This window comes from Budorcas taxicolor, chromosome 7 (genome assembly GCF_023091745.1).
Source record: "Budorcas taxicolor isolate Tak-1 chromosome 7, Takin1.1, whole genome shotgun sequence".
In the NCBI taxonomy this organism is placed as follows: domain Eukaryota; kingdom Metazoa; phylum Chordata; class Mammalia; order Artiodactyla; family Bovidae; genus Budorcas; species Budorcas taxicolor.
In genome coordinates, this window is record NC_068916.1 from 79412563 (window position 1) to 79438879 (window position 26317).

The 26317-nt window shown below is 45.5% G+C and overlaps 1 protein-coding gene across 1 annotated transcript in view; it reads left to right on the forward strand.

Annotated features, from left to right (window-relative positions):
• Nucleotides 1-26317, forward strand: part of TENM2 (teneurin transmembrane protein 2) — a 1062966-nt gene that overhangs the window by 794809 nt on the left and 241840 nt on the right. The window contains exon 6 of the mRNA XM_052642871.1: nt 21230-21352. Coding sequence (XP_052498831.1) covers nt 21230-21352 — 123 coding nt within the window. The remainder of the gene's footprint in view (nt 1-21229; nt 21353-26317) is intronic.

Sequence of the window (26317 nt, forward strand, 5' to 3'; positions counted from 1 at the left end):
TTTTTGAACATGAAGAGACTGTCTGCTGCTGCTAAGTCGCTTCAGTCGTGTCTGACTTTATGCGACCCCATAGATGGCAGCCCACCAGGCTCCCCCGTCCCTGGGATTCTCCAGGCAAGAACACTGGAGTGGGTTCCCATTTCCTTCTCCAGTGCATGAAAGTGAAAAGTGAAAGTGAAGTCGCTCAGTCGTGTCCGACTCTTCACGACCCTATGGACTGCAGCCTACCAGGCTCGTCCATCCATGGGATTTTCCAGGCAAGAGTACTGGAGTGGGGTGCCATTGCCTTCTCCAGAAGAGATTGTCTAGAGTTGTTTAAAATAATTGCCACAGTGAGTAGCATTGACCAGCTGTGGAGTCTTAATTAGCCCTTGAGACTCGAGGGTAGGATTTGATCACCCATCTGAGCTCAGAGAATATGGTACTCCTCTCCCAGGGTCATGATGGGGGCCCAGCTGTGATGGGGAGTGAATGGTGAATGGAGAGAAGTACAGCTTCCTAATTCAGAGTGGTCTGCTCCGTTGTCCAGAGATGAACATGGTTTGGATCTTGTGTATTTCTTTGCTTTTCTCAAGGTGTTAGATCAGGTGGGCTCACCTGGATTTTCAGGGTGCATAACTGCCTGTAGCTCATCACAAGAAACCTGTCCTTGATGAGGAGGTATGACTCACAGTTTCTTTTAATGTTGAGGACTCCTGTAAAATGTTGAAGACCTTTCTAAAAAGAGGAGGCAGTAGCGGTGTCCACCTAAACATTTATCCACCAATGTGGAGATTAGCAATTAGCAATCCCATAACAGGGAGTTTGTGTAATAGAACTGTGAGAATAACGCAGACTCTGGAAGTCAGAATGAGTTGTGGAGGGTGTGGAAAACCACATACTTGAGTCAGAGGGAGAAAGGCTGGAATGGGTGGCACTTTTAGAGAATTTTATGTGATTTCTGCGCCTAATGACTAAGGGTGAAAACATGGTTTTGTCATATAGTGCTTTAATCTTACTAGCCATCCATTTATTTATTAATTTATAAAACAAGTATTTTCCAGTATAAGGCAAGAAAACAGGCTCCAGAATCAAGACTGCTCGGGATCAAATCCCAGGGTGTTTTTTTTTCTTTTAATTATTTACTGGCTACATGAGCACAGGCAGGATGCTAAGCCTCCCAGTGACTCAGTTTCTTCCCTATATAATGGGCATAATAATAATACTTGTCTCATAGGAGTTCGGAGGAAATTAAATGAGAGCGTTTATGACTCACCCTTAGCACAGTGCTTGGCAAAGGAAAGAGCTGTATAGAGACCATTTTTACTCTGCTAGTTTCCAGGGGTACAGTAGTGAGCCAGATATACCTAGTCACTGGCCTTCTAGAATACACAGCAACAAAGCCAGATAGAGTCAATGAAGACAAATCACTCATAAGACATATACATACATGTGGGGAGATATATATGTGTGTGTGTACACATACATATGTATATATAGACATATATGCGTTTATGTTTATGTACATTTATGTACACACACGGGCTTCCCAGGGGGCACTGGTAGTAAAGAATCCCCCTGCCAGTGCAGGAGACACAAGAGATGAGGGTTCAATCCCTGGGTCAGGAAGATCCCCTGGAGTAGGAAATGGCAACCCACTCCAGTATTCTTGCCGGGAGAATCCCATGGACAGAGGAGCCTGGAGGGCTACAGTCCGTGGCCGCAAAGAGTCAGACACAACTGAGCGACTGAGCACGTGTACGTACATACACATGGATACACAGAGACAGTCGGCCTGTAAAGAGGGTCCATGTGAGAAATGTATCTCTCCACCCCCAAACAGTCTACCCAGTTTCCATAATAGGGCCCACCATACCCTGTGCCTGAATCCTTAGGAGGGTCAGTCAGCCTTCCAAGTTTTATGTAAAATAAGGATACCGAATTAGGAGTGTGGAATGGGGAAAAAAAAAAAAAAAAAAAAAACACTCAACAAAAAATAAACTAATTGGCTAAAGCCACTTACTCAAATGATAATCCCCTCTCTGGACAAAGTGGCCCCACATGGACTGAAACATATTTCTCAGAAAGACTGTTAGGAGCCAAGTACCCTCCCCCAGTGAGAGCTGGCTCCTGACCACTGTATGAAGCACAAGACCTCATGAAAAGAACATTGAAGGTCAAGTCTGAGATCATTGGCACTTGATTAAGGAATCTGTTCTAAATGTATAGAGCCTTCCCAGAAAAGGAAATACTGTCTTGCCCTTAAACCAGACATGCTTCCCATGGGCCCCTAGACTAGCTTTTTGCTTCACTAACTATCAGTTCATTCACCCAGAGCTTTTCAGGCACCATTGCTCCTGAGAACAGATGGGAGAACACGTGGAAAAAAAGTTATTCAGCTCAAAATCTCGCCTATGCTGACCTTGCCCTGGACTGGTTTTGTGTATCCTAAATCCGAGCCCAGTACTTCACCCCAAAGCTCAGGGTTCTTTGGGGGATACTTGGTGCTGAAAAGTCATCCCTTATCAGCAAAATAAGACAGTGTTGTCTGAAGAAAAAAATCAAGTTGAACTGTTTGACGTTCCTGCTTTAGAAAATATAATTGAACTTTAGCTTTGGGCTGTTCTGTCTTGTGTTCAATAGTCTAACAGAGAATAAATCTCTGTAAAAGTTTTGTTTGTTATTTCCCTTTTGTTTCTGGTTTTACTGTTTTCCTCTGTGTGGAAGGTTTCAGTAACAACTGTTTGTTCTTGCTGTCAAGGAAGTTCAGCACACAGGTACTATAGCAGATTGATGTGGTAGTAAGAAGACATCACCTATTACTTTGTGTAATAAACCTCCTTCCAGAAGGAAAAGAAAAAATGGCTGTGCCTTGACTGCAGAACACGTTTGGTAAATATTTACAGGATTCAACACTGTTGGCAGAAATGGAACTTGCAGAAGATCTTTGCTTGCATGCGTGCTAAATCGCTTCAGTCGTGTCTGGCTCTTTGCAACGCCGTGGACTGTAGCCTGCCAGGCTCCTCTGTCCATGGGATTCTCCAGGCAAGAATACTGGCGTGGGTTGCCGTGCCCTGCTCCAGGGCATCTTCCCGACCCAGAGACTGAACCCAGGTCTCCTGCATTGCAGGCAGATTCTTTACCACTGAACCACTGGGCAGAGATCTTTAGATTTCAAATTTTTAGCTGAGATGAGAGAAGAGAAGACTTTATGAATGGGTTGTAGTGAGCCTTCTGGAAAGAGGGCACTGACATCCAGCCTAAGAGATGGACTTGGACCAGTTAGGTAGTATCATGCTGGCTATCAGATGTCTCTAGGGGGGCTTTGGCAAGAGTGGAATATCAATTTGATGCTAGCTGAATTCTGTTTTTCTTTTCCATTAAATTTTATTATATGATATTGAATGTGGTTCCCTATGCTCTACAGTAGGACCTTGTTGTTTGTCCATCCTGTATATAATAGCTTGTATCTGCTAATCCAGAACTCCCAATCCATCCCTCCCTGGCTCTCCCCCCAGCTTGGCAACCAAAAATCCTGTTCTCTGTAAGTCTGTTTCTGTTTCACAGATAAGTTCTTTTGTGCCATGTTTTGGGTTCCACGTGTAAGTGATGTCTCACGGCATTTGTCTTTCTCTTTCTGGCTTACTTCATTTAGCATAATCATCTCTAGGCCCACCCATGTCATCACAGATGGCGTTATTTTGTTCTTTTTTATGGCCGAGTAATATTCCGTGGTACACATATATTACATCTTCTATGTCCATTCCTGTGTCAACGGGCATTTAGGTTGTTTCCATGTCTTGGCTAATGGCGAATAGTGCTGCTATGAACATAGAGTTCCCTGTATCTTTTCAAATTAAAGTTTTCCCCAGATGAATGCCAGTGAGTGGGATTGCTGGACCACACGGTGACTCCTTTTAGCTTTCTGAGGAACCTCCATACTGCTTTCCATAGTGGCTGCACCAATCCACACTCCCACCAACAGTGTAGAAGCATTCCCTTTTCTGCTCACTGCTTCCAGACTTTATTTGTAGACTTTTTAATGATGGCCATTCTGACCTGTGTGAGATGAATAGCTAATTGTAGGTATAATTTGCATCCCTCTAATAATCTAAAAATCCTAGATGAATTTTCTAATAAAATCCTCAGGTCCCATCTGGGAATCTATACAGTTGATCAAAAGTATTGTGCACGAGATTTACACAGCAGACAGCCACAGTTTTTACACTTGGTGAAGAATGGGGATGCCTGCCACAGGCTCTCGTCTGCGTGGACAGCCGTCCCAACACAACCGGGAGCGGAATGTCGGGGCACCTCTGGGTGTGGACAGTACTTTGCTCCACAAAGAACTCTGTACCTCTTCAAGGGTTTAACCAAACTGTTGTATATACAAAATAGGAACCCTGATTGGCTCCCACCAGGTCCTTTGGTGACAAGGCTGCCAGATTCACTGTAGAACCCCAGTGCAATCTGAGTTGCAGATAAGTAACATGTAATGCTTTTCGAATTAGTATGTCCTAAATATTCCATGGGATGTTCCAGTGTAACTAGCATCCTGTGTTTTTATTTGCTCAGATGTGGCATCTTCACCTGATGACCAGGTCGCTATACACAGCACCTTCTGCATATTGTCTTCAGTTGAGGCCCATGGTGTTATCTTCCTTCAAGGCCACAGTGACAGGCCCAAGGCAGGACCTGTGAGCCTAGCTGAGACAGTCAGAGTCCTTGTCTAAGGCGTCTGAAAGTGGAGCTGGAAAAATGAAGTTCTTTTCTCTGGTGGCCCAAGAGGGTAGGAAGATGAGTCTGGTGTTCTTTGTGGCCATGGTTCACCATGTGTGGAGAAAGCCCACTGATGGAGAATAAAGACAGGGCTTGGTGGGCCAGGTCCTCCTGCACTTCCATCAACTGTCTTAACAGCCTTCCAAAAATTGCCCTATTCTGCTGAAGCTACGTCAGGCTGAACCTTAATAGTCCTGAGCTAGTATATAGCTGTTAAGCTCAAACTTGTGGGTTCAGCCTCCCGGACTAAAGAGGAAAAGAATTTGCCCCAAGAATGCTCACAGATATTTCCTGTCGGAAGTCCCTGCCACAACTACCTCAGTGCATCTCTTTGGACAGCTCTGTGCCCAATGGGAGGAAGGGACTGCAATCCTTCTGCCAAACAGAGCTCAGATCCGCCAAGACCTTCCTGCCCTCAGTCTGCACGTCAGCAGCCAGGGCTGACCAGAGAGTGGAGGGGGGACCCTCCCTTTGTGCCATCTTGGAGCCATTGTCTAAAATGTTGTCTCTCTGAAAATATCTCCCCAATTTTAGGCACAGTGCCTAAAATTTCCACCCTGAGAGTTTATATGTTTGGCTTAAGCTCCCTTATAATTACACATCTATTAACAGTAGAAAATGTGAAGTTGCTATAAGCAGAGGAGGACATTCATTGAATTCATATGCATTGAAGTGGCCGATAGTTGGGAAAGCAAAGTTCTGAGCGAGTTGGATGGGAGTCCAGGAAGCTTCCAGTGTGATGGGAAGGCATTCATACGAGTGGCTCTGTGAGTCTGGAGGTGGTGGTGGGTCCCTGATAGCTGGTCTTCCCAGATAGGCAGAGCAGACAGACAGCAGACCCTGGGAGGAGAGGAGGCAGGCTGGGGAGGAACTTCCCCGCTTCTCTGTTTCACTTTGGCTCAGCTCTGGTTCTGGCATTGTTCCCATCTTTCCACTCTGGCTTGAGCATCTCTTTTCCGTCTTGCGTCTTCCTAGCTGGTTGTGACATTCTTCCCGTGTGGGCGGAGACCTCAGGCACCTGGCGGGAGGTTCTGGGTCTCTCACCTCCTCCACCCTTGTGGAAACAGGCAAGGGGAGCTTGTTCCCACCCTTCGATTCTGCTTTACTCATTGCTGTCAGCACCAGTGGTTCTTGCTACGGCACCAGTAGTTCTCCGACTTGAGTGTCCGTCAGAATCTCTTAAAGGGCTTGTTAATCCAGAGATACCTGAGCCCCACCCGTGCCTGAGTTTCTGATTTATGGGTCTGGAGTGGGGCCCAGTAATTTGCATTTCCTAACAAGTTCTCAGAGGATGCTGATTCTGCTAGTCTGGGCACCATGGCCTGAAACCACTGGCCTGGACAGGCAGCTTTTGGAGGGCAGCAGCGTCTCGGTAACCACTCCCCTCCTGAGCCTGGCTCAGCACCCGGCTCACAGTCAAAGATTAGGGGAGGTTTGTTAACTGAGCTCTCCCACACTGCACAAACCTAACCATGTGAGCAGGCTGAATTTGTGACTATCGGGGAAAACGTAGAAAATATTGCTACGGAATGTTTGTTACACAGAAGCATCTCCTGAATATTAACACAGGAAGGGATTCGAGGTGGCAGTCTGGGTGGAAAGAGAGAGGTTGGAGGGCTTGTGTTGAAGTTACATTTGCATAGAAAAGATGCTGATTTTTCCTGGGCTGTGTTTTGGCGGGAGCTTTGGAGAAGGTTGGTAGCAATCATTTAGAATCCCCCCCTCACCTCCCTTTCCCACCCCAACTGCACCTCCCAACACTGCTCTGTGTTGCCAGTGACATCACACACGCATGGAATCTGTGAGTTGGGTCAGCAGGTCTGACATCCCTCTTGAAAGCGTCTCCCCAAAAGGATGACTTTAAGAGTCTAAGCAGCAAGGTGGAAGCGAATGAGGTCAGGGGTCTGTGCTCCTCAAGAATAGTGCCTGGCCTCCCTGCCAAGGTGTTTAACCCCTGTTCGGTTGGGCTCCGTCACCTCTTCTGTAAAAATGAGTCTGGAAAAGATGACCCCTAAGTATTTTTCCACTTCGGATTCTGAGGTTTTCATTCAGAAGGCAGGGCATCTCCAATTTAGAGATGACTATTGGCTTATAATCAATCGATTTGGAATTTGAAAGATACTTTTCTCCAAATAGACAGTGTTATTTCTGGCCAGTCCACACAATAACTTGTTTATTGATCTTGTAACTCTGTCAAGCTGAGCTCAGTGTCTTGCATGCTGTATTTCATTAAATGTGACGATCTCTCCTGGGAGGTAGGGAGTGTGAAGATTCCCACTTTACAGGTGAGGAAACTGAGGGTCAGAGAAGTCAAAAAACTAAACTAAACATTCCCAGAATCTCACAGATACCTAAGGGCCAGGGAGACCTGGGCTTGAAGCCAAGTCTTTTTGGCTGCTAGGCTGCTCTAACTACATGTTCCATTGTCTCCAGAAAAGTATATTTTACCCACAATGCAACTGAAGTGTAGCTTCTAGTCTTTAGGCAGAAAGAAAGTAGCATTCTGTTTTGACACTTACTCTGAGAGGCAGAATGCATTATGGTGAAGTGTTCTGAGCCAGAGTTTCCAAGTTCAAAGCCCAGCTCTGTTACTGGTGGTTAGATGACCAGGTTACTTAATCTCTCACCCTTATAGTTTCTTCAGATATAAATAAGTAATAATAAAAGTATGTGTCTCTGGAGCTATTGTAGTAAATGATTAATATATATAAGTTGGACCATTGAAAATTAAATATTCTACCACATTTGATTCCAATATTTCGTGCCTAAATATTTAACCTTCTTAGAAGTGTCTAGCACCCAGCAACCACTATATTAGTGTTGACTATTATTGAAAATCACATTGAAAACTAGTATATACAAGAGACGTAAGCAATAGGTCCTTCAGGAGATGGTAAAGGACAGGTGTGCTACAGTCCATGGGGTCTCAGAGTTGGACACAACTGAGCGACTGAACAGAAGCAACTTGCAGCGTAAGAAACTGTGTTCAGTGTCCTGTGAGGAACAATAATGGAAAAGAATATGAAAAAGAATATATAGACAGACAACTGAAGCATTTTGCTATATAGCAGAAATTAACACCGCATTCTACATCAGCTGTACGTCAATAAAACTTAAAAAAAGGAAAGAGATTTGCATGGCAGGTTTGTAGTCTCTGGGATATAGTAGGTGCGCAGTGATTGCCAATGAATTTGTGAGTTAAATAGAAACAGGAATGTCCAGGAAGACATCCATGGGGGTCTGGGCTATGGATATGTTTGTGGGCAGCAGATGATGTGGATCAAGACTCTTGAATTCCAGCAGGTTCCAGACTATCCTGGCATGATCCTGGTATATGGTGGGGAGGCTCTCAGCAAGAAGGACTGACCCCATGGATCCAGCCTGCCTTAAGCCGTCTTAGTCCTCTGGCACTGAAGATGTAAAGAGCAAGCCTCAAGGTGGAGGGACTGTGTGGGAGGTCAGGTCTTGTGGTTCACTTAGATTTTGCTTTTAATCCAGCTAAGAAATAATGAGAGAAGACAGGCAGGAGCAGCCTTCTTTGCAGCCCATTCTTCTACTGCTGGTGTTTTTAATTTTTTTCCTCTCTTAGGCTACTGTAGAGGGCAGAAAAACACAGAAATAAGGGTGGGTCTTTGGAAGCAGAAAGATGTTCTAAGTTAGAGGCAATCTAGCAGGGTGTAGTGTTTGCCCCCGTGTAGGAGGCAGACCACTGTGAACTGTGTGGGCAAACTTCTTTATTTCAGTAATTCTGTGTTTATTTTCATGTGTCACAAAGCCTTAAAATGAATACATCAAGCTTTTTATTTCACAGATACTATTTTGGGATGAGGCTAAGTGGATTAAAATTTTAAGAGGGGGGAAGGGTGATTTTAAAATGTAGTGAGGAAATAATAGCCTGAGTGGAGATGGGATTTAGTGAAAAATCAGGAACATGGTCCATGATGACTGAGGTTAGGGAACCACCAGTGAGGGGCTGAGAGATATATGCGTATTCCTGGCCCTGGCACTTAGTAGCTGTGTGAGAGTAGGTTAAGTTATTTAATCTCCCTAAGCCTCAGTTTCCTCATCTGTAAAACAGAAATAATAAGTCCTGCCTCAAAGATGATGTTTAGGGGCAAGAGGATAGTCAGATGAGAAATGCCCATAGTAATTGACAGCCTGATACAAAGTCCAGATTCAGTAGATACTGTTTATGACTATCACCATGATTATTCTTAGCCTGGTACACTGTAAGACCTCTGTTAATGGCATCGTTTTAAACACAGCCTGTCAAGTCATTCTTTTATTCAGTAAATGTTTTTTGAATGCTAGCATGTTCTAGATCTGATACAGGTTGCCGCAGCAAACTGAAAAGTGTGTTAGTCACTCAGCCGTGTCCGACTCTGTGACACCCTGTGGACTGTAGCCCTCCAGGCTCCTCTGTCCACGGGAGTCTCCAGGCAAGAGTACCGGAGTGGGCAGCCATCCCCTTCTCCAGGGGATCTTCCCGACCCAGGGATCGAACCCAGGTCTCCTCTATTGCAGGCAAATTGAAATGAGCTGGGTAAAGACTCACTCTCACCCCTCAACGTGCTCATGGCTCAAAGTTTGAGGGGAGGTAGGGTGACCAGCAAATAAGTTATTACCACGTAAAGCTGTAGATGCCCTGAGAGACGTGGGCCCAAAATATCCTGGGACCTGAGAGGAGGAAATCGGTCTAGAAGAACCCCAGTAAGCCCCAGTGGTCTGGAATTGTACTGTCCGGTAGCCACATGTGAACTGAATTGTTCACTTTATTTCACTGTAGTTCACTTAAATTTAAAAGCTGAAGGAATATAACATGGTTTTCTGTTTAACAAACTTTTATTGTTTAGGCAGAACCACATTTCACTGTACCCAAGGTGGGGAGGGATCACCAACTGAAGAGAAGAGGGAGGGTGCATAGAATGTCATTCTCTGTCATTGCAATGCTTTATATAAGCCAGAAATGCCTTGGTGGTTACAATGCTGCTACCTGTTGAAACCAACATGTACCTTCAGCAGGAAGGATATCTGTGGAACTTGAGTGTCCTATAAAACCCCTGAAATTAGCTCTACTAAGTAAATTGTCAAAAACTCAGAAATAAGCCTAGCTGTGTCATTATCTTATTGCAGATGAAAATATGCTTCTCTTTTGATGGATACTGGTGGCTTGCATTACAATAAGAAGGTATCCCTTTTTTTCTAGACGAGTTATTTTCCCAGTAAAAAATTGACCATGTTAATATTAAGCATATCAGAGAACCAGGACTACCATATTTCTGAAACTTTTCACTTCCCACTCTATGATCAGGCTCTGGGGGAGAGAACTAACTCCTTTTAAAATCCAGTGTTTCTTTCCATCAGAATCAAGTTTTAAATGTTACAGGTTAGGCATGTGAAATCCACTTAACTTAAAACCGTTTAAGAGAAAGATCAAGTCCAATTTGTTAACACGAGATTTTTTATTCTTGAGTTGAAAAAAAATCCTTGAGTGAACCATGTCAGAATTAAAAATTGAAAAGAACACTGGCAGCCTCCCCATGTGCCTAATTTGGCCTTGCTGAACAAATGACCAGATTGAAATGAGAATTACATACAGGATTTGCTCAACATCCTTATTTCTTCAACTCATTTCTCACTCCTGAAAAATTACCAAGTTGACATACAGGAGGGATCACATCTCTATCAACCACGGCATCCTTGGACCAGGTAGAAACAAATAAAAAATAGTGATTTTAGATTCCAGGTGTGAATGAACTTCTGCCGCAGAAGTACTTTGTCTTAGAAACCCTAGCTAATGAATTTAGGATCAGGAAGAACAATAATGCCCAGTTTGTTGACTACTTTATTAACAGGCTATTTTTGCTCATGCCCTGCATTGCAGATAATAGTAATAAAAATCTTAGGTGAGAGAAGATGGCTTCTCTGCAGTGTCTTCATTGTTTTTTAAGGCCTTTCATTGCCCATCCGCTTCTCTGTCTTTAAGGAAATGGAAGAGACAGCAGAGAGGGCACCAGACGAAGAATTAAGAGACCAAGTTTCAAATCCAGGCTCAGCCAGTCATTGGCTGTCAAGGGCACCATCTGTACAGCAAAGGTCTGGACCAGATGACCTTTGAGCCCATCTCAACTGTGGCTCTTCCATCCTAATGTGATGCGGAAAAGGAAGCCACCAAGTTGCCTCGGATAAGGGGTTCATGCCAATGGGGGAAGACTATCTAGATGAATATACATCCCCTGTCTCCACCGGTCTTGGACTTGAACTGACAGTTGTCCCGCTGTGAGCTGGCTGATACAGTCAGAACTCAGGCGGTAGGTGTCACAGGACTCAGGTTCGAATCACCCCTCAACCACTTACCAGCTGCATGTCATATCAGTTCCTTGAGCTTCAATTTCGTTATCTGTGAAATGGGAGAATCATGTACACACTCCATAAAATCTATGCCTGGCACACATTAAGGGCTTAACAAAAGTTAGCCACGATCACCATTGTTGTAATGACAAAATGATCTGAGACCCAACAGGAAGTAAGCCACATTTCTTGAGTGCCTCCTGTGTGTTTGATATGCCCAGGTTCCTGCCTCTTTTATACTGGCTACACCCTGCAAGTTTGGTTTGATCACCCCTCTCCCCATAAATGGCTGGGAGCATGTGCTTGATTCCATAATCAGCTGCCCCCAACTCTGAGCCCTGTCAGTGTGGGCAAAATTTCCAACACCTTTTGGCCTCAATCTTTTCATCTATTAAATGGGAATGGTAACAGAACCCACCTCTGGATTTATTGTGAAGGGTAAGTAAGGTAATGCATACTCAGTGGCTCAGTACTGGCCACTGAGTCAGTACTTTATAAAAATGTTAGCTTTTATTCTAGCTGAGGAAAGTAAAGCTCAGAGAGGTGAATTCATTTGTTCAAGGTCATCTGCTTATGAGTCGCAGTGCAGGGCTTTGAACCCTGATGGGGCTGAATCTCTCAGGGACTCAGGAGAGGGAGATAGCTCCTTTACCCTGCCGCTGAGCTGCTCTGGCTTGGCTGCCAATCTCAGGCTGCCTGGCTGTAGGCTCTGAGTTCCATCAGAAGGCTCACCGGGAGCAGTTTGCTTGGGGCTGCCTGGGACTCAGGGAAGGAAGTGAGTCTGGACCCTTCTTCTCATTTGCAGCAGTTGAGAGAACAGATGAGGGCCACCACGCTAAGTGTCACCTTCCAGACCCCTCTCCTCACTCCCTCTTAGAGAAGGCTATTTTCAAAAGAGAGTTTCCCTTCTTTGTTCCAGCAAAAACAGCACATCTCCTGATCGATGTGACATCTCATTGTCTAAAACATTCAGAATGTCTGCTTCCTAGGATTCCAGTGGTCACGTGCCACGCGCAGCCCACGTCACCTTCCCTCATAGTTGGTGGTCTTAGGGACCAGCACCCTCTTGAACAGGACTGCTGGTTGCTGTTCCTTAAAGAGAGCTGAATATTGTTTGGGTTGTCAACCCTGAATGATAATCTTTGGGGGGCGGTGGGGAGAAAGATGCATTGAGGTATATGTGTAAGGATTGTGGGGGTGTGTTTTGCTATCACAAAAGCTCTTAAAATCCGAGACCATGATTTATTTGCAGAATAAAACCTACCGATATTATCATTCTCTAAAGGTATTTTGATCACATGGGTCCTTTCTTGGAGAAAGAAAGGCTTTTATTTTAGTTCTTTCCCAGGAAAAATAACAGCAGGAACGGAGTAGTCTGGGGTGGGAAATGACGCTCTGTGTGTTGAATGGCTCCAGGTGTGTGTTTTATCGGCCCAAGGATAAGCTGGCTCGTTGGACAATGGGAGGCTCCAGCAGCATCCCCTCTCCTCCAGTGCATTCTTGGGGTCCCCTCACGAGAAACAGAAAGTGGCCGTGAGTGTGTGTGTCTTTCTTGCATCTCATCCGCCCAGTGATGCTGGGAGCCGGGGGGCCTTGTTAGAGGTCACCGGAGCGCAACGGACGCCACGCACCCACTCTGGTAACAGTTGCCACCTGCAGTGCAGTGGGTGCGTAGGGACAACGGGAGTGGAACTGATGCCAGCGTGGGGGCCCCGTGCACCCTGAAGTGCCAAGGAGCCCCATTTGTTTCCTCTAAACACAGGAACTGATTGATCTCATACCACTTCCCAGTCGCTGTACCATTCCAAGCCTGTCACAAGAACAGATTAATGCGCTGGTCCCTCCGTGTGGATTCTTCTTGCATCAGGAACATACTGCTCTCTGGTCCCAGGGCTGCCTCATGCAATTGGCTCCTTGTCCTCATGGCAGACATGCAGGAGGGGCCAGAACTCCTCCCTACTTTTGTGAGGGACTAGAATTAGAAAGGCAGAGACAAAGCGTATGCGGGGAACCACTGAGGCACCATGGCTGGAGGATGAGAGAGTGCAGGTAGAGGGATCGAGGCCGGTCCATTTCTCCCAAGCCCCTCTCACTACCCGTGGTCCTGCCAGGATTCTGATATGGTTATCTACAGCTCATCTTTTCTCTTCCATGTAATTCCTGGGCTGTAAACTTTGCAACCATTTTGGAACCTGCGGGCCGGAAGTTGGACACAGGCAAGTAAGTTTTCAGAGCGTTCTTGGGAGATAGGTGCACAAATCCCATTAGTAGTAAAGGGATTTGTGGGCGTAACGTCCCTGCAGTGCTTTGAAAGTTTATTCCGTTCAATGTATCGCAGTATAGTAGGGCGAAAATAAAAGAAATCACTTCACCATGGCCGTTTGAAAGGGATTAAAAAAAAAAAATACTCCTTTAAGATTTAATTTTTTTAAACTCCTTTAAGACTTTAGGCATTTCCAAGAATGTTCTCTCTCATGGTCTTGTTTGCGGCTCTGCTTTTAGGCACAAGGTCATTTTGGCACTAACAGCCCTCCTCAAAAGGATAATTAATACGTTGCAGCAACCCCTCCCTTCAAGTAGGAAGACATGCTGTCGTCTACCGCGTCCCCAAAGGATGATAAGCAAACCGACCCTGGAAAAAGTCACCAAACATATTGATGGCTGGGCAGTCAGACTGTAAATTGAAGTTGCCACACAGATTTATTTTCTCCAGACAATGGCCATTCCTTTAAGTTAAATAGCACACTGGTTTTTTTTATATTTATAGAAGACTAATCACTGCTTACAAAAGGAGGCATCTGTTCCCAAGTGAGCCTTGACAATATTTAGGAAGAGATTCTGTAGCCCACCTGACTTGTTCGGTCTTGGCAAAGCCATGGTTCATTTAAAGAACTCGGAGGGCCCAATGGCCTCCAGTGAGGAGTTGGTGGAGGGAGTCACTGGCTGGAGGGCATGGTGGTTGACTCTGCAGATACCCATGTCCCAGTCAGAATTGCAGGCTTCCCATTTACTGCCTCTGAATCTTGGGCAAGTCACTTACCACATTATTGACCAGAGATGTAATTACCCAAGTGTTATTGACCAGAGACATTTCAGTATTCACTTACAAAACAAATCGCAGGCCATAGGCCTTAGTTTCTTCAAAAATTCCCTGGTCAATAATGAGTTAATCTTTCAAAGCCTCAATTTCCTCAGCAAAAATCATAGAGTATATGAGCATCTCACAGGGTCAGAATGAGGTAAATGAGCCTTCATGCACTTTAGAACCCTCCATTGTCATCCCATCTCACCTAAATACATGGCAGACAGCCTCCAAGGGCACCCACTCCCTATCACCAGCCCCTCCAGCACCCCACAGTCTCCTTTCCCCCTAACTTCACTTCAACCTGGAATGTTCTTCCCAAGATGTCATCATAAATTGCTTCTTTCCTTCCTTCCTTCAAAGCTTGGCTCAAATGTTACCTATCACAGACATCATTTTTTTTCATTTATTTTCTTTTACTGGAGGACAATTACTTTACAGTATTATAATGGTTTCTGCCATACATCAACATGAATTGGCCATAGGTATACATATGTCGCCTCCCTCTTAAACTCTCCTCCCACCTCTCTCCCCATCCCACTACAGACGTTGTTTTTGATTGGTCTATATTTAAACAGGATCTTCCCTATAGCTCAGACGGTAAAGAATCTGCCTGCAATGCAGAAGACCTGGGTTTGATCCCTGGGTCAGAAAGATCTGGAGAAGGGCATGGCAATCCACTCCAGTATTCTTGCCTGGAGAATCCCATGGACAGAGGAGCCTGGCAAGCCACAGTCCTTGGGGTCACAAAGAGTCGGACACGACAGAGCAACTAAAACTACTACTAAACTACTATATTTAAGTGAAAGTGAAAGTCGCTCAGTCGTATCTGACTCTTTATGACCCCATGGACTGTATAGTCCATGGAATTCTCCAGTCCAGAATACTGGACTGGGTAGCCTTTCCCTGCTCCAGGGAATCTTCCCAACCCAGGGATCGAACCCAGGTCTCCCGCTATATTTAAACAAGCAAAAAAAAAAGTTCAATTCGCCATCCCCCGTGTCCTGGCATTTCCTAGCCCTAGACCCTACTTTTCACTTATGTCTTTAGTTTCTGTTTCTGACTAAAATAGAAGTTCCATGAGAGCAAGGGATTTGTCTGGTTAAATGGCTTTATTCTGGCACCTAGGAATACATACCTAACACACTCTAGGTACTCAATAAATATATGCTGAATGATAAATGATGAATAAATAATGCAAACACTGTAATTAGCCCAACACCTGGCTCCATGCCAAAATAAATGTTAATTGTCACCATCATCATTGAGCGGGTTCATTTGCATGTGTTAATTTTCACTACTGCTTGCAAAAGTGCCTTTGCAGATTGCCTGGGCAAGTTCCAGGTTAGCATTGGTGCACTAGAGCTCAGAGTATTCCACTGGGATTCTTTCTGTCCTCTGGACAAGGGCCCTTTCCAAATTGGGTACATTTCCCACAGGAGCCCTGGCAGTGTTGGCTTGATCTGCTGATGTCAGGGTGGGGAGACCCAGCCCTGACCCTCCCCATCAGCCTGCCTGGTCTCCAAAGGAGCTTTGCCATCATCTCTAAGGCCCTTGCGAATCTGCTCGCAGGCTGAGCCGCGAGACCTGGCGAGCTCGACTCCCTGGCCCCCTCCCTAAGCTCTGCTTGGCCTGAAGGCTTCCATTTACAAAGGGAAAGCCCAGTCTCTTCCTCCAGTTATGTATTGACAAAGCTGATCTTTAAAGATAGCCCCGGTTCCTGGGGACCTGCTCGGCAAACACAGAACCCCCGTGGCCCCCGTGTTTGCCCTCTTTGACAAGCAGGGGCTGAGCAGCTCTCTGGGAAGCGTTGCTGACATATTGATTGGCCCTCTTGTCAACTTGATCCTCTGCCAGCCAGTGAGCATGGAAGGTTCTAAGTGGCACCCAGCAGGGCCCACACATAGCCTAATTACTATTTCAGACAACCCCTGTTCCAAGCTGCCACTTTTCCAGGCCTCCAGTCTCCTGCCCTTGCTGTTGCTAGAGAATTCTCTTACCTGCCACCAGCCCCTCTACCTTCCCTTTGCTTTGGTTCCCCCTGAGTATTTCAATCAGAGCGTATCTGGCACAAACACAGGCAAGTTCAATGAGAAAACAGTACCCTCACTCCAGGTAGGTCTGTTCATTATTCCTGCTGAAATCTGGGGTCTGTGTGTGGTCTGTTGGACCTGCCTTGGTGCATTTTTAGTACTTGATGAAAGTTTTCTCCAATTAGCCAGAGACACTTTCAGAGTCTGTTAGCCTATTGTGTTTTTAGTGGCTGGTTTCCCAGCTGCCACTTGCATTACATGAACTTCCACTTGGAGGCTTTTCCTCTTTTGTCCCTCCTGCCCTGTGGAGCCCCCTGGTTCCATCCCAGGGTCTCTCTGGAGTGGAGCCTGTCAAATCATGATAAATTGTGCATTTTGGCTGTTGGTGGGGGGTGAATAACCTTAGGGAGAGGGTCTCCCAAACTCATTTCACTCCTGACCCTCAGATGGCCTGAACAGAACCTTTTGGGATGAGCTGCTGGAGCATTTGTGGCTAGCAAAGGAGGGGACCAGCCCCACTGCATCCAGATGTCTTTGGGAAGAAAATAATGAGGCCAGTGTTCACCTAAAATCTTTAGATGAAAAAGCAATGGACGTCTTCCCTGAGGCTTCTTGGCTTTCTAAGTCTGATTCTGAGAGCAGATCAGAATTGGAGATATCATCACTTAATATTTAAAGAGCTACTTGTTGTTGTTCATAGAGAAAAAATGTAGTGGCCCTAAATATGTGCTAATTCTTCCCAGCTGGTTTTTAGAAAGGATCCTGACCCTGTAAGTAAATAACCCTAGGACTGCACAGACACCTAAGGTATAAAAGTACAATTTCTCACATCCTGTATACTTAAATGTATCAGTCAAGATCGGCTCAAGCATGCTGCTGTAACAAAGAGCCCCAAACTCTCCATTGCTGGTAACAGTAACGGTTCCCTTCTGCACTCATTCTGTGTTCTATCACTGATCAGTCATGGCTCCAGGCCATGCTGTCTTCACTCCAGACCCAAGCTGATCATGTGGCAGAGGGAAAAGGTGTACAGCCTGTGTGGTGAAATCAACAAGATGAGGAGCTGTAAACCAGCCCCTGCCCCAGGAGAAGGATACTAACTATATATTGAGCCAGCCAAAATGGTCGTTTGAGTTTTTCCATAAAATGTTATGAACTTTTTGGCCAGCCCAATAAAATGGCACTTCATAGACCATAGGGAGATTAATCATGAGTTATGAGCCCAGGTTGGCTGAGATCCTGTTGCGAACCAGAATTTGTGACGAAATCACTGTGAAGTATGAAGCAGCCAACCACCTCATGTTGTAATCCTCCTGGGATTCCAAAAGCCCCCTATGATCATATTTAATAGTCAACAGCTTCCTTGTCTGTGAAATGGGCACGATGATAGCACCCGCCTCGAATGTAAGCAGTGAGCCTTGACATAATATCTGTAGAATGTCTGCCACGGGACTGCCTATAGCAGGGATCCAAGGACTGGCAGCAGGTATTAATATCCTAATCATCAAAACACTTCTCTTTACAGACCCCTCCGTATTACTGCCAGCACTATTTCGTTCCATCCTTCACACATCTATATTATGTGTTTTTTATTTATCAGAGTACCATATCCTACAATCCAGCTCTTCACATCTGCCCCCATGTGTCATTACCAAATCTAGTGATCGCTTATGGAGCACCTTCTATATTCAAGACATTCTGCTAAGTCTTCAGTGGGTGGCAGATGCTGAACCTCCCTCTGGCCCTAAGCAGCCATTATCCTACGTGTAAAGGGAAACCTTTACAAAAGGTGAAGAGAGAGACTGACTGAGAGACTGATTTCTCAGCCCCCACCATCAAGCCAGTCAGTAGCAGAATAAGAAACAGAATTCTCATTAGTCAGGAAACTCATTTACTTCACAGCTCCCCTGAGTCTTTATCCTAAGGACACTTTCGTCCATCCCCACAGTCCAGAAAGAGAGTCTCATTTTCCTACTCAAGTAAGAGAGAAGGAATAGCTGACCAAGAAAAAAAAAAGGCAAGCAAAAGTCTGTTTCAAACTTTCCCACCCCCCCAAAAGAAAAAACCAAGAGAAGGTGGTTCTACATCTGATATAGTTCTCATTTCTTTACTTAACATTCAATTCAACAACAGAACATACACCCAAACTTGAGTTTCATTTTGCAACTTGAGTTGCATGGCTTCTACTGGGAGGATAGAGCCTGTGCACCATTGATTTGGCTCTTGTCCCTTTCCAATCTTCCTCTCACTTTATTTTTCCTTTCACTTCTGGGAGTTCTCTGAGAAGTTAACTTGTATACTCTACCCCGAACCCTTCTCATCCCACCGGGGGTTTTCTTGCTTTCAGAATTCTTTTTTGTTTTAATAAAGAGATGCTATGGAACCCAAGATAAAAAGCAAGGCGGGGTGGGGCAGGCATCTTTTCAAACAGAGGCCACTGTTTCCTGGATGTTTTCTCTTTATCCAGTAAGATTGGGGTATTGCTTGCTTGCTGATTTTCCACAGCTGATGGCTGTAACATGTTCTGCACCTTGAAATGGCAAGTTTGAGTACCAGGAGAGGGGGAACAGGGACTTCCCTGGTGGCTCACTGGTAAAGAATCTGCCTGCCAATGCCAGGGACCCAGGTTCGATCACTGGGTCGGGAAGATCCCCTGGAGAAGGAAATGGCAACCCTCTCCAGTATTCTTGCCTGGGAAATCCTGTGGACAAAGAGCCTGAAGGGCTACAGTCCATGGGGTCTCAAAGGATCAGACATGACCGAGCGACTAAACAGCAACAACCTCAAGAGGGGAGCAGTTTTGACAAGAGTTTTCATATTGAGAAGGCACCTGGGGAGGTTGTTTATCCTCTTTGACTGATGAACCCTCCACTTCCTTCTCTAAATGTGAAAAGGCAAAATCGTATAAGGCCTGGGCCCCAGCTAGACCTGCAGTAACTGTTTGTGTCTCTCTCAAAACACAGAGGCCCTCCTTGCATCTCCCATGTAGCAGCAAGCTGGCTTGAGGCGAGCCCCGATAACCAATTGTAACTTTAAAAAAAATCATTTAAAAATAGTTAATTCCTTGGCTCCCTTCACCTGGTAATTACAAATCAGATGCTATCGTTATCTCGAAGCTGCCACAATTAGTTCTCATGTTCTGACCTCTGTACGCTGAAAATATGTCGGATCTGGTCTCTTCGAGTAAGTGACCTACATAGAATAGATAAACTGCAGGAGAAAATTAGGTGTTACCCAGATGGAAAGTGTACAGTGAATGTCACTTATTAGCATGAATCATCTCGAAGAGTTGCAACAGTGGGCTGTGCACTTCAGAGGAATGTAGAGAAAGAAAACTTGGTTATGAGGTAGGGGCGTGCGTGAGAAAAAAGCGGACATGCCCTCGAGGACACCTTGCCACCTTCATCCACGGCCATCAATCTGAGCTGTAAAGTTTCAAGATAGGTTTTCTAACCTTAAAACAATGCAGCCTGCCTGACTTTAGGTGGTGGTAAGCAAGCAGAATTAATTGCTGTGTGAACAATTTCCTAAGCATTGTTAATTGCGTTTCCTGTGGTTAATTGTTTCTCCCATCCCCACATCATACTAGGAACCTTTCGCTGTCAACAGCCCTTTCTCTCCCACGGTGCTGGAAACATAGCAACGGCATCAACCTGTGTCCGGTGGAAATGCCAGACAGACACGGGGTGGTTATTGTCTGGGTGAGAACTATGCAGGGAAGGGAGCTCCTTGTGTTTTTGCAAAGGAAGCATTTCTTAGATCCGGACTTCGAAAGGATGCAGGTGTGTGGGACTTGCCTTTCGTGCGCCTCAGTAAAAAGAGCTGTAAAAAGAGCTTACTGAGAACCATCAGATGTAGGTGGGCATTGAGTTTGCTCAATGACCTGGGACGTGGGGAGTTGGCACTAACAGAACAATAAGGACGACAAGAAGGAAGTGTGTATCTGGAGGCTTGAGGCATGCCTAGGAGTGAGGCAAGAGTTTTGCAAGTGTGCTTGTTTGCTTAGCAAAGAAGAGGCAGTGTTCCAAACTCGGTCTCATTCTGTACTCTGGGAGGTGTGGGAGTGAGGCAAGTGGGAGGGATTTTAGAGGGAAAGACAGGGAATTGTGATCGTACTTTTTCTAGAGAAGGACCCCATTCCACTGCTACCCCCTGGCTTTTTCCACCATAGACAGAAAGGTACTCAATGATCAGGAGGAGGGCTGGGAGAGAAAACTATCTTTAAAGTTTGAAATAGTCTGGGAGGTGGGCTTTTCCCGTGGGCCAGTGCTACTGCCAACCAGGAGACACGGGTTCAATGGCTGGGTTGGGAAGATCCCCTGGAGAAGGAAATGGCAATCTGCTCCAGTACACTTGCCTGGAGCATCCCATGGGCAGAGAAGCCTGCTGGGCTACAGTCCTGGGGTAAAAAAAGAGTTGGACATGACTTAGTGACTAAACAACAGCAACAAAGAATACTGCAGCTACTGGGGGCTACATGGGTATTTCAGCACAGGTGTAGTCTCAGCTGAACCAGACCAGAAGTCTGGTCCTACTTGGGGAGCCTCAATTTAAAACAGGCTTCGATTTTGAGCAGTTTGAGGGAAAACTATCCTTGTCAATGCCCCTGGACGACCAGTCTATAAACAACTCTGTCCAGAGAGGAGGAAAGGCCCAGAGGGATAGAGAATACCCTTCACAGTGAGTCCAGAGGGGCATGTTCCCCTTTGCGGGGGCACTTTTGGAAGGTCTGGGCTGTGTTTCCTCCCTTCTCCTCCGCCCAACCATCAGGGATGCTGTCCCACTATCAGCAAGGCTGTTTCCTTTCCACTGGAGGAGGAAACCCAGCCCGCCCAGACCTACTTGCTTTCTGTATTTAGCTAATCCCTGTGGCCTGGGGCAAGCCATTTTTGAACTGCAGCTTCCTTCAAAGGCAGCCGCTTGGAAAAAGCACCTGGCCCTCCCCCTTGACATTTGCATTGCTGAATTATCTATTCATATTTTCATTACTTTGTCTCTCCTGCAGCAATGCATCTGCTCGGACTCAATTGGCAACTCCAGCCGGCAGATGGACACACCTTTAACAATGGGATAAGGACCGGCTTACCAGGAAGCGATGATGTGGCAACAATGCCATCTGGAGGCAAAGGTGAGGTTACAGTTGCGGCTTGCCCTCTTGAGGTCACAGGAAAAGTCAGCTCCCCCGCCCCCTGGTTCAGGTTTTCTGATCCAAATCTTGGAAGGTATGCAAAAAAGAAGAAAAGGGGAGGAAAAAGAACTGCCCTTTCCAGGTGCCTCTGTTCCAAGCTGTCTGCTGTCCCTGTCTGTGAGCTGGGTTTGGCTGGAGCCGCTGGGAGCTGGCAAGGTGCCGGCTCAGAGCTATGTGCATACCTAAGCTATCTGCAGCGACCAGCACGCTCTGCAGCTACTTGAAAGCATCTCAAGGCCGGGGCAGCAGCAGCAGCAAACAGCAGCAGCTGGGGCAGCAGCAGCAGCACCAGCAGGAGGAAGTCCTGCCTGATGGGGAAAGCTGAGACCAGCAGGCGGCACATGCCGCTAGTCGGGAGCCTCTCCCGAGGGGAGAGATACAGCTTCCCCTGGGAGGAAGCGCCGCCTGGCAAGGCATGAAAGGGAAGGACCCGGAGCGGTTCCACTTCGGGAGAGAAGAGAAAGGAGTTTTGACAACTTGGGAACAAAGCTTCTCTTGGCAGAACATCGAAGGGGGACAATAGGAATGTTTATGAAAGCAATCAGGCAACTGTATTTTTGCAGGAAAAAAAAATATGTGCTAACAAGGTGCTAAGAAGGAGGAGAGAAGACAGAACGGTGGGGAAGTGGGACTGTGGGCAATTAAAGGACAACAATGGCTCAGCGGTAAAGAATCTTCCTGCAGTGCAGGAGCCGGAAGAGGTAGGAAGTATGGGTTCGATCCCTGGGTCTGGAAGACTCCCTGGAAGATGGTATGACAGCCCACTCCAGTATTCTTGCCTGGAGAATCCCATGGACAGAGGTGCCTGGCAGACTACAGCCCATAGGGTCCCAAAAGGTCGGCCACGACTAAAGTGACTTAGCATGTACGCAGGGCAGCCAATGGCACTATGAGGTGGGTCGGCATGTGGGTGAGGGGAGAAGGATGCTTGATTCAGGGCAGAAATCAGGAAGGGAAGAGGTTGCCTGGAAGGGTTATCCAAACACAGAATTTATCACTCTGCCTCTTAGCTCATAAGGCAGTTCACTCCACATTTTAAAAATACCCTGGAGAGATATTTCAGTGATGGGAAGGGAGACATTTATTGGGCACCTATTGTGTTCTAGGTTTAATGCAGTATGACTTCAGTAACTCCAAAGGGATAAAATTTATCTCGGAGAAACAGACCCAGGATGTTTTAGAAATTTACCCCAGGACTTCCCTGGCAGTCCAGTGGTTAGAGGTCCACGCTTCCACTGCAGGGGGCACAGGTCTGATCCCTGGTTGGGGAAATTGAGATCCCGCATGCTGCATGGTACCGCAAAAAAAGAGAGAGAGAGAAAAGAAAACGAATTTACCCCACATCAAACAAGTAGGCAGGTACAAATTTGAACTCAGGTCTCTGTCATGTGCATCTTTAGGGGAGTTGTTAGGGTTTTCTGAGATGAGGCATTTTCCGCAAAGAAGATTCCAGATTCTAGACTCATGTATACCTCACATAGAGATATACATTAGTCATCTCTGAGATGCTAATGTTGCTTAAATTTCTCTCTCTGAAGCTGTCCTAGTGCTTCAGGTGTGACTTTTTCATCTTTTGATCCAGGCTTGAAGAATCACTCTCCTCATCTATCCTAATCAAAACACTGAATTACCTCTAAGCAAGCATGAAAAAGTTTTATCTGAGGATGAAATTATGTACTTTCCATTATCAGGTGACTAAAACCAGACCTGAAAATGAACAGTATATTTTGTCTTCACTGACCCAAAAGCCAGGAGCCAAATTTCTTGGCCCCAGATTTGTAGTCTGCTCTCCTCTAGGACTTGACACCACCCATAAATGTAACTTGAGTTCCCTTTAGTGCAGTGGTTCTCAGCTGCAGTGTCTTTGCCCCCTAGGGATATATCTGACAAAGTCCGGAGACTTTTTTGATTGTCACTTTTAAAAGAGATGCAACTGGCATCTAAATAGCCTGCAGTGCAGAGGAACACCTCCCACAGTGAGGAATCTTTCTATCCAAAATGTCCATGACGCTGCTTTTTCAGAAATACTGGTTTTGGGAGATTCTGTTATGTCTGATCCACAAATGTCCTTTATTCTCCAAATCAGTACCCCTTCCTTTGAAAAGAGTGCAGAATATACATTGAAAAGTGAATATGCATATATTTTGCACAGGATATATTTTGTGTATGCATACGTACTGAGGTTATACACACTTTTAAAATAGCAGTTTTCACAAAAGGAAATCCCCAGTAGGCATTAACTTCCATAGATGAAGGTCCGCCTCTTCTCCCAGTGTGGTTAAGCTTTGTTTCCAACCCCCACCCGACTTGAGCCTCCCACACCAGCAGGACAGAAGGTTCCCTGAAGAGAACAACTCCTAAGAGTATGATGTCTCTAAATGAACAAAGGAACATTTTTCACAGTGTCTCAGAAAAGACCAGAATGTTCCCCCTCAGATGCAACCTGCTTTTGAAAACATTGTGCGAGTCCCATAACGTCACACACAAAAGAATATTTTCCAAGTGAGTTCTGAGACGGCAAAGGGGTTGCCAAATCATTGTCCAGTGGTTTTTTAAATAATTACTTATTTTTGGCTACGCTGGGCCTTGGTTGCTGCATGTGGGCTTTCTCTAGTTGCGGCGAGCAGGGGCGACTCTTCATTGAGTGCGCGGGCTTCCCATTGCTGCGGCTTCTCTCCTTGCAGAGCGCAGGCTCTAGGCACCCAGGCATCAGTAGCTATGGCACATGGGTTCTGTGTTGTGGCTCGTGAGCCTTAGTTGCTCCGCCACATGTGGAATCTTCCCGGACCAGGGATGGAACCCCTATTCCCTGCATTGGCACACAGATTCTTATCTACTGGTACCAGGGAAGTCCCTGACCAGTGAATTTTGTCAAGAGAACTCTTATGATAAAGTCTGAGCATTTCAAGTTGCTTAAAGCTGAGATAAAACTCAGAACACCTTCTTCTGAACACCAAAACAGTACTTTCCCTGTGACCAAAGAGATCACCTCTCTTCCTAAGTTGAGAAGTTTGATTTTAAAATCGACTCAGAAGGTTTACATTTTCACATACCGGCCTAACACTTTGGAAAGGCAGTGACCCTGGGTTTGAATTTCTTGACTCAGTGGCCCACCTCCTCCGCACTCACCAATTCTATACATTTAGATAACCTGAATCAATTCCAATCGACTACTTCTCCAGTGTTTTCAAAGAGACAATCAAGATATATTGGCAATAAGTTAATTAAATACCACCCCCTCTGTTTTTTTGTGCTATACGATAATCCTTCACTCCGATAATGTTTTCATCAAAATCCACCACACATTGCCAGGGAGGTTAATCTTATTAAGCAATTACTGGGTAAGTATCCAGCAGACACAAATTAAAATGTAAGCAAAACACAGGCATGTGAGTCCCATCTAAGATGGCACATTGATAGAGATTTCATTACCTGGTCTTCAGGAGTGTTTACATTGCTCAAATTTAGCAAGGATTCTAATAGACAGGGCAGCCTACACAGTCGGATATGTTAGTGGAAGCAAAGCACTTGATTAATTAGTTGGGAGAGTATATGTTCTTTGGGCTTTGTCTCCCCTTTTCCATTTGTTGTTGTTCATGGTTCTTTTTTTTTTTTTTTCCTCCATTCTCTCTTTCAATTAAACCTTAATGTGGTTGATTTGGGTGTTGGATTTCACATCAAGGAAAGGGAGCCCACAGACTGCCAGAATCACTCACCATCTCGAGTGTATTTCTATGTTAAAAGGAATGAACTCATACATCTTCATTACAAGAGCACGGAGCACTTTTTCTATAGATCTGGGATGAGATAAGCCTGGAGAACAAAGATTCAATACAGTGTTCTGACCTGGTCAGATAGCATAAGGGAATCCAGTTTGATTGGCCAGGCCCAGAGGCAAAGTGTACAAGAAGTTTTAAAGGGCACATCATATGTAGCCAATTTGTGCACTGATCTTAAGAAAGAATAAACTCCCAAATAGAATTCCATGGACCATTCTCAAAACCTATCACCCATTTTACATTCAGGGCATCCTCTAGATCCGGGGTCAGCAAACTGTATCTCATGGACCCCATCTGGCCAGCCGTCTGTTTTTTCAAGTAAAGCTTTATTGGAATCCAGCCATGTTATTCATTGTCACTGGCTGCTTTTGCTCTGGAGCAGTGGAGTTAAGTAGGTGCCGCTAAGCTTAGATGGCCTGAAAAACCTAAAATGTCTACTATCGGGCCCCTTACAGAAAATGTTGGTGGCTGCTCTTGATCATGTACAAACCCATTTCCACTTTGCTTGGACTTGCCTGTAACTAAGAACTGTAAGAGACTAGGGAGAAAGACCAAACACCAATATATCAGTTTTTCCTTCTTGACCGAGAGTTGGGTTTAATATAGTCTTGGTGACTTTGCATTGACAAATGCTCTGTAATATAGGGCTCTGGGGTTGGTCTCACAGGATACAAACACCAGCTCCATCACTTGGCAGCTGTGTGAATGCAAACAGGTCATTTGCCCTCCCTTGGCCTCTTGGGCCATCATCTGTAGAAAGGTACCCCCTCATAAGCTTGCTGTCCAGCATAAATGAGATGTCACTTATACAACACGGTATATGATGTCAGACGCTAATAAGAGATCCATGAATATTTGTTGTTGTTCCTGACATCATCATAATGTCTCCCAGTCAGTCCATTTAACAAGCCTCCACGGACTGCCAACTTCTTATGAGGTGCTGTATTTCCCAAAGGCAAAGGCTGCCTTCAGAATGTCAAGGTAGACAATCCTGCCACTTTATCTTTCTTCTTTATCTTCTAAGAGTTGCGACAAACCATAATGAGGACTTCTTAACTAGATGCTTGATGAGGTCAGTAGGAAGCAGGACTTCCCGTTCCAAAGGACCAACATGCAAACACAAGCT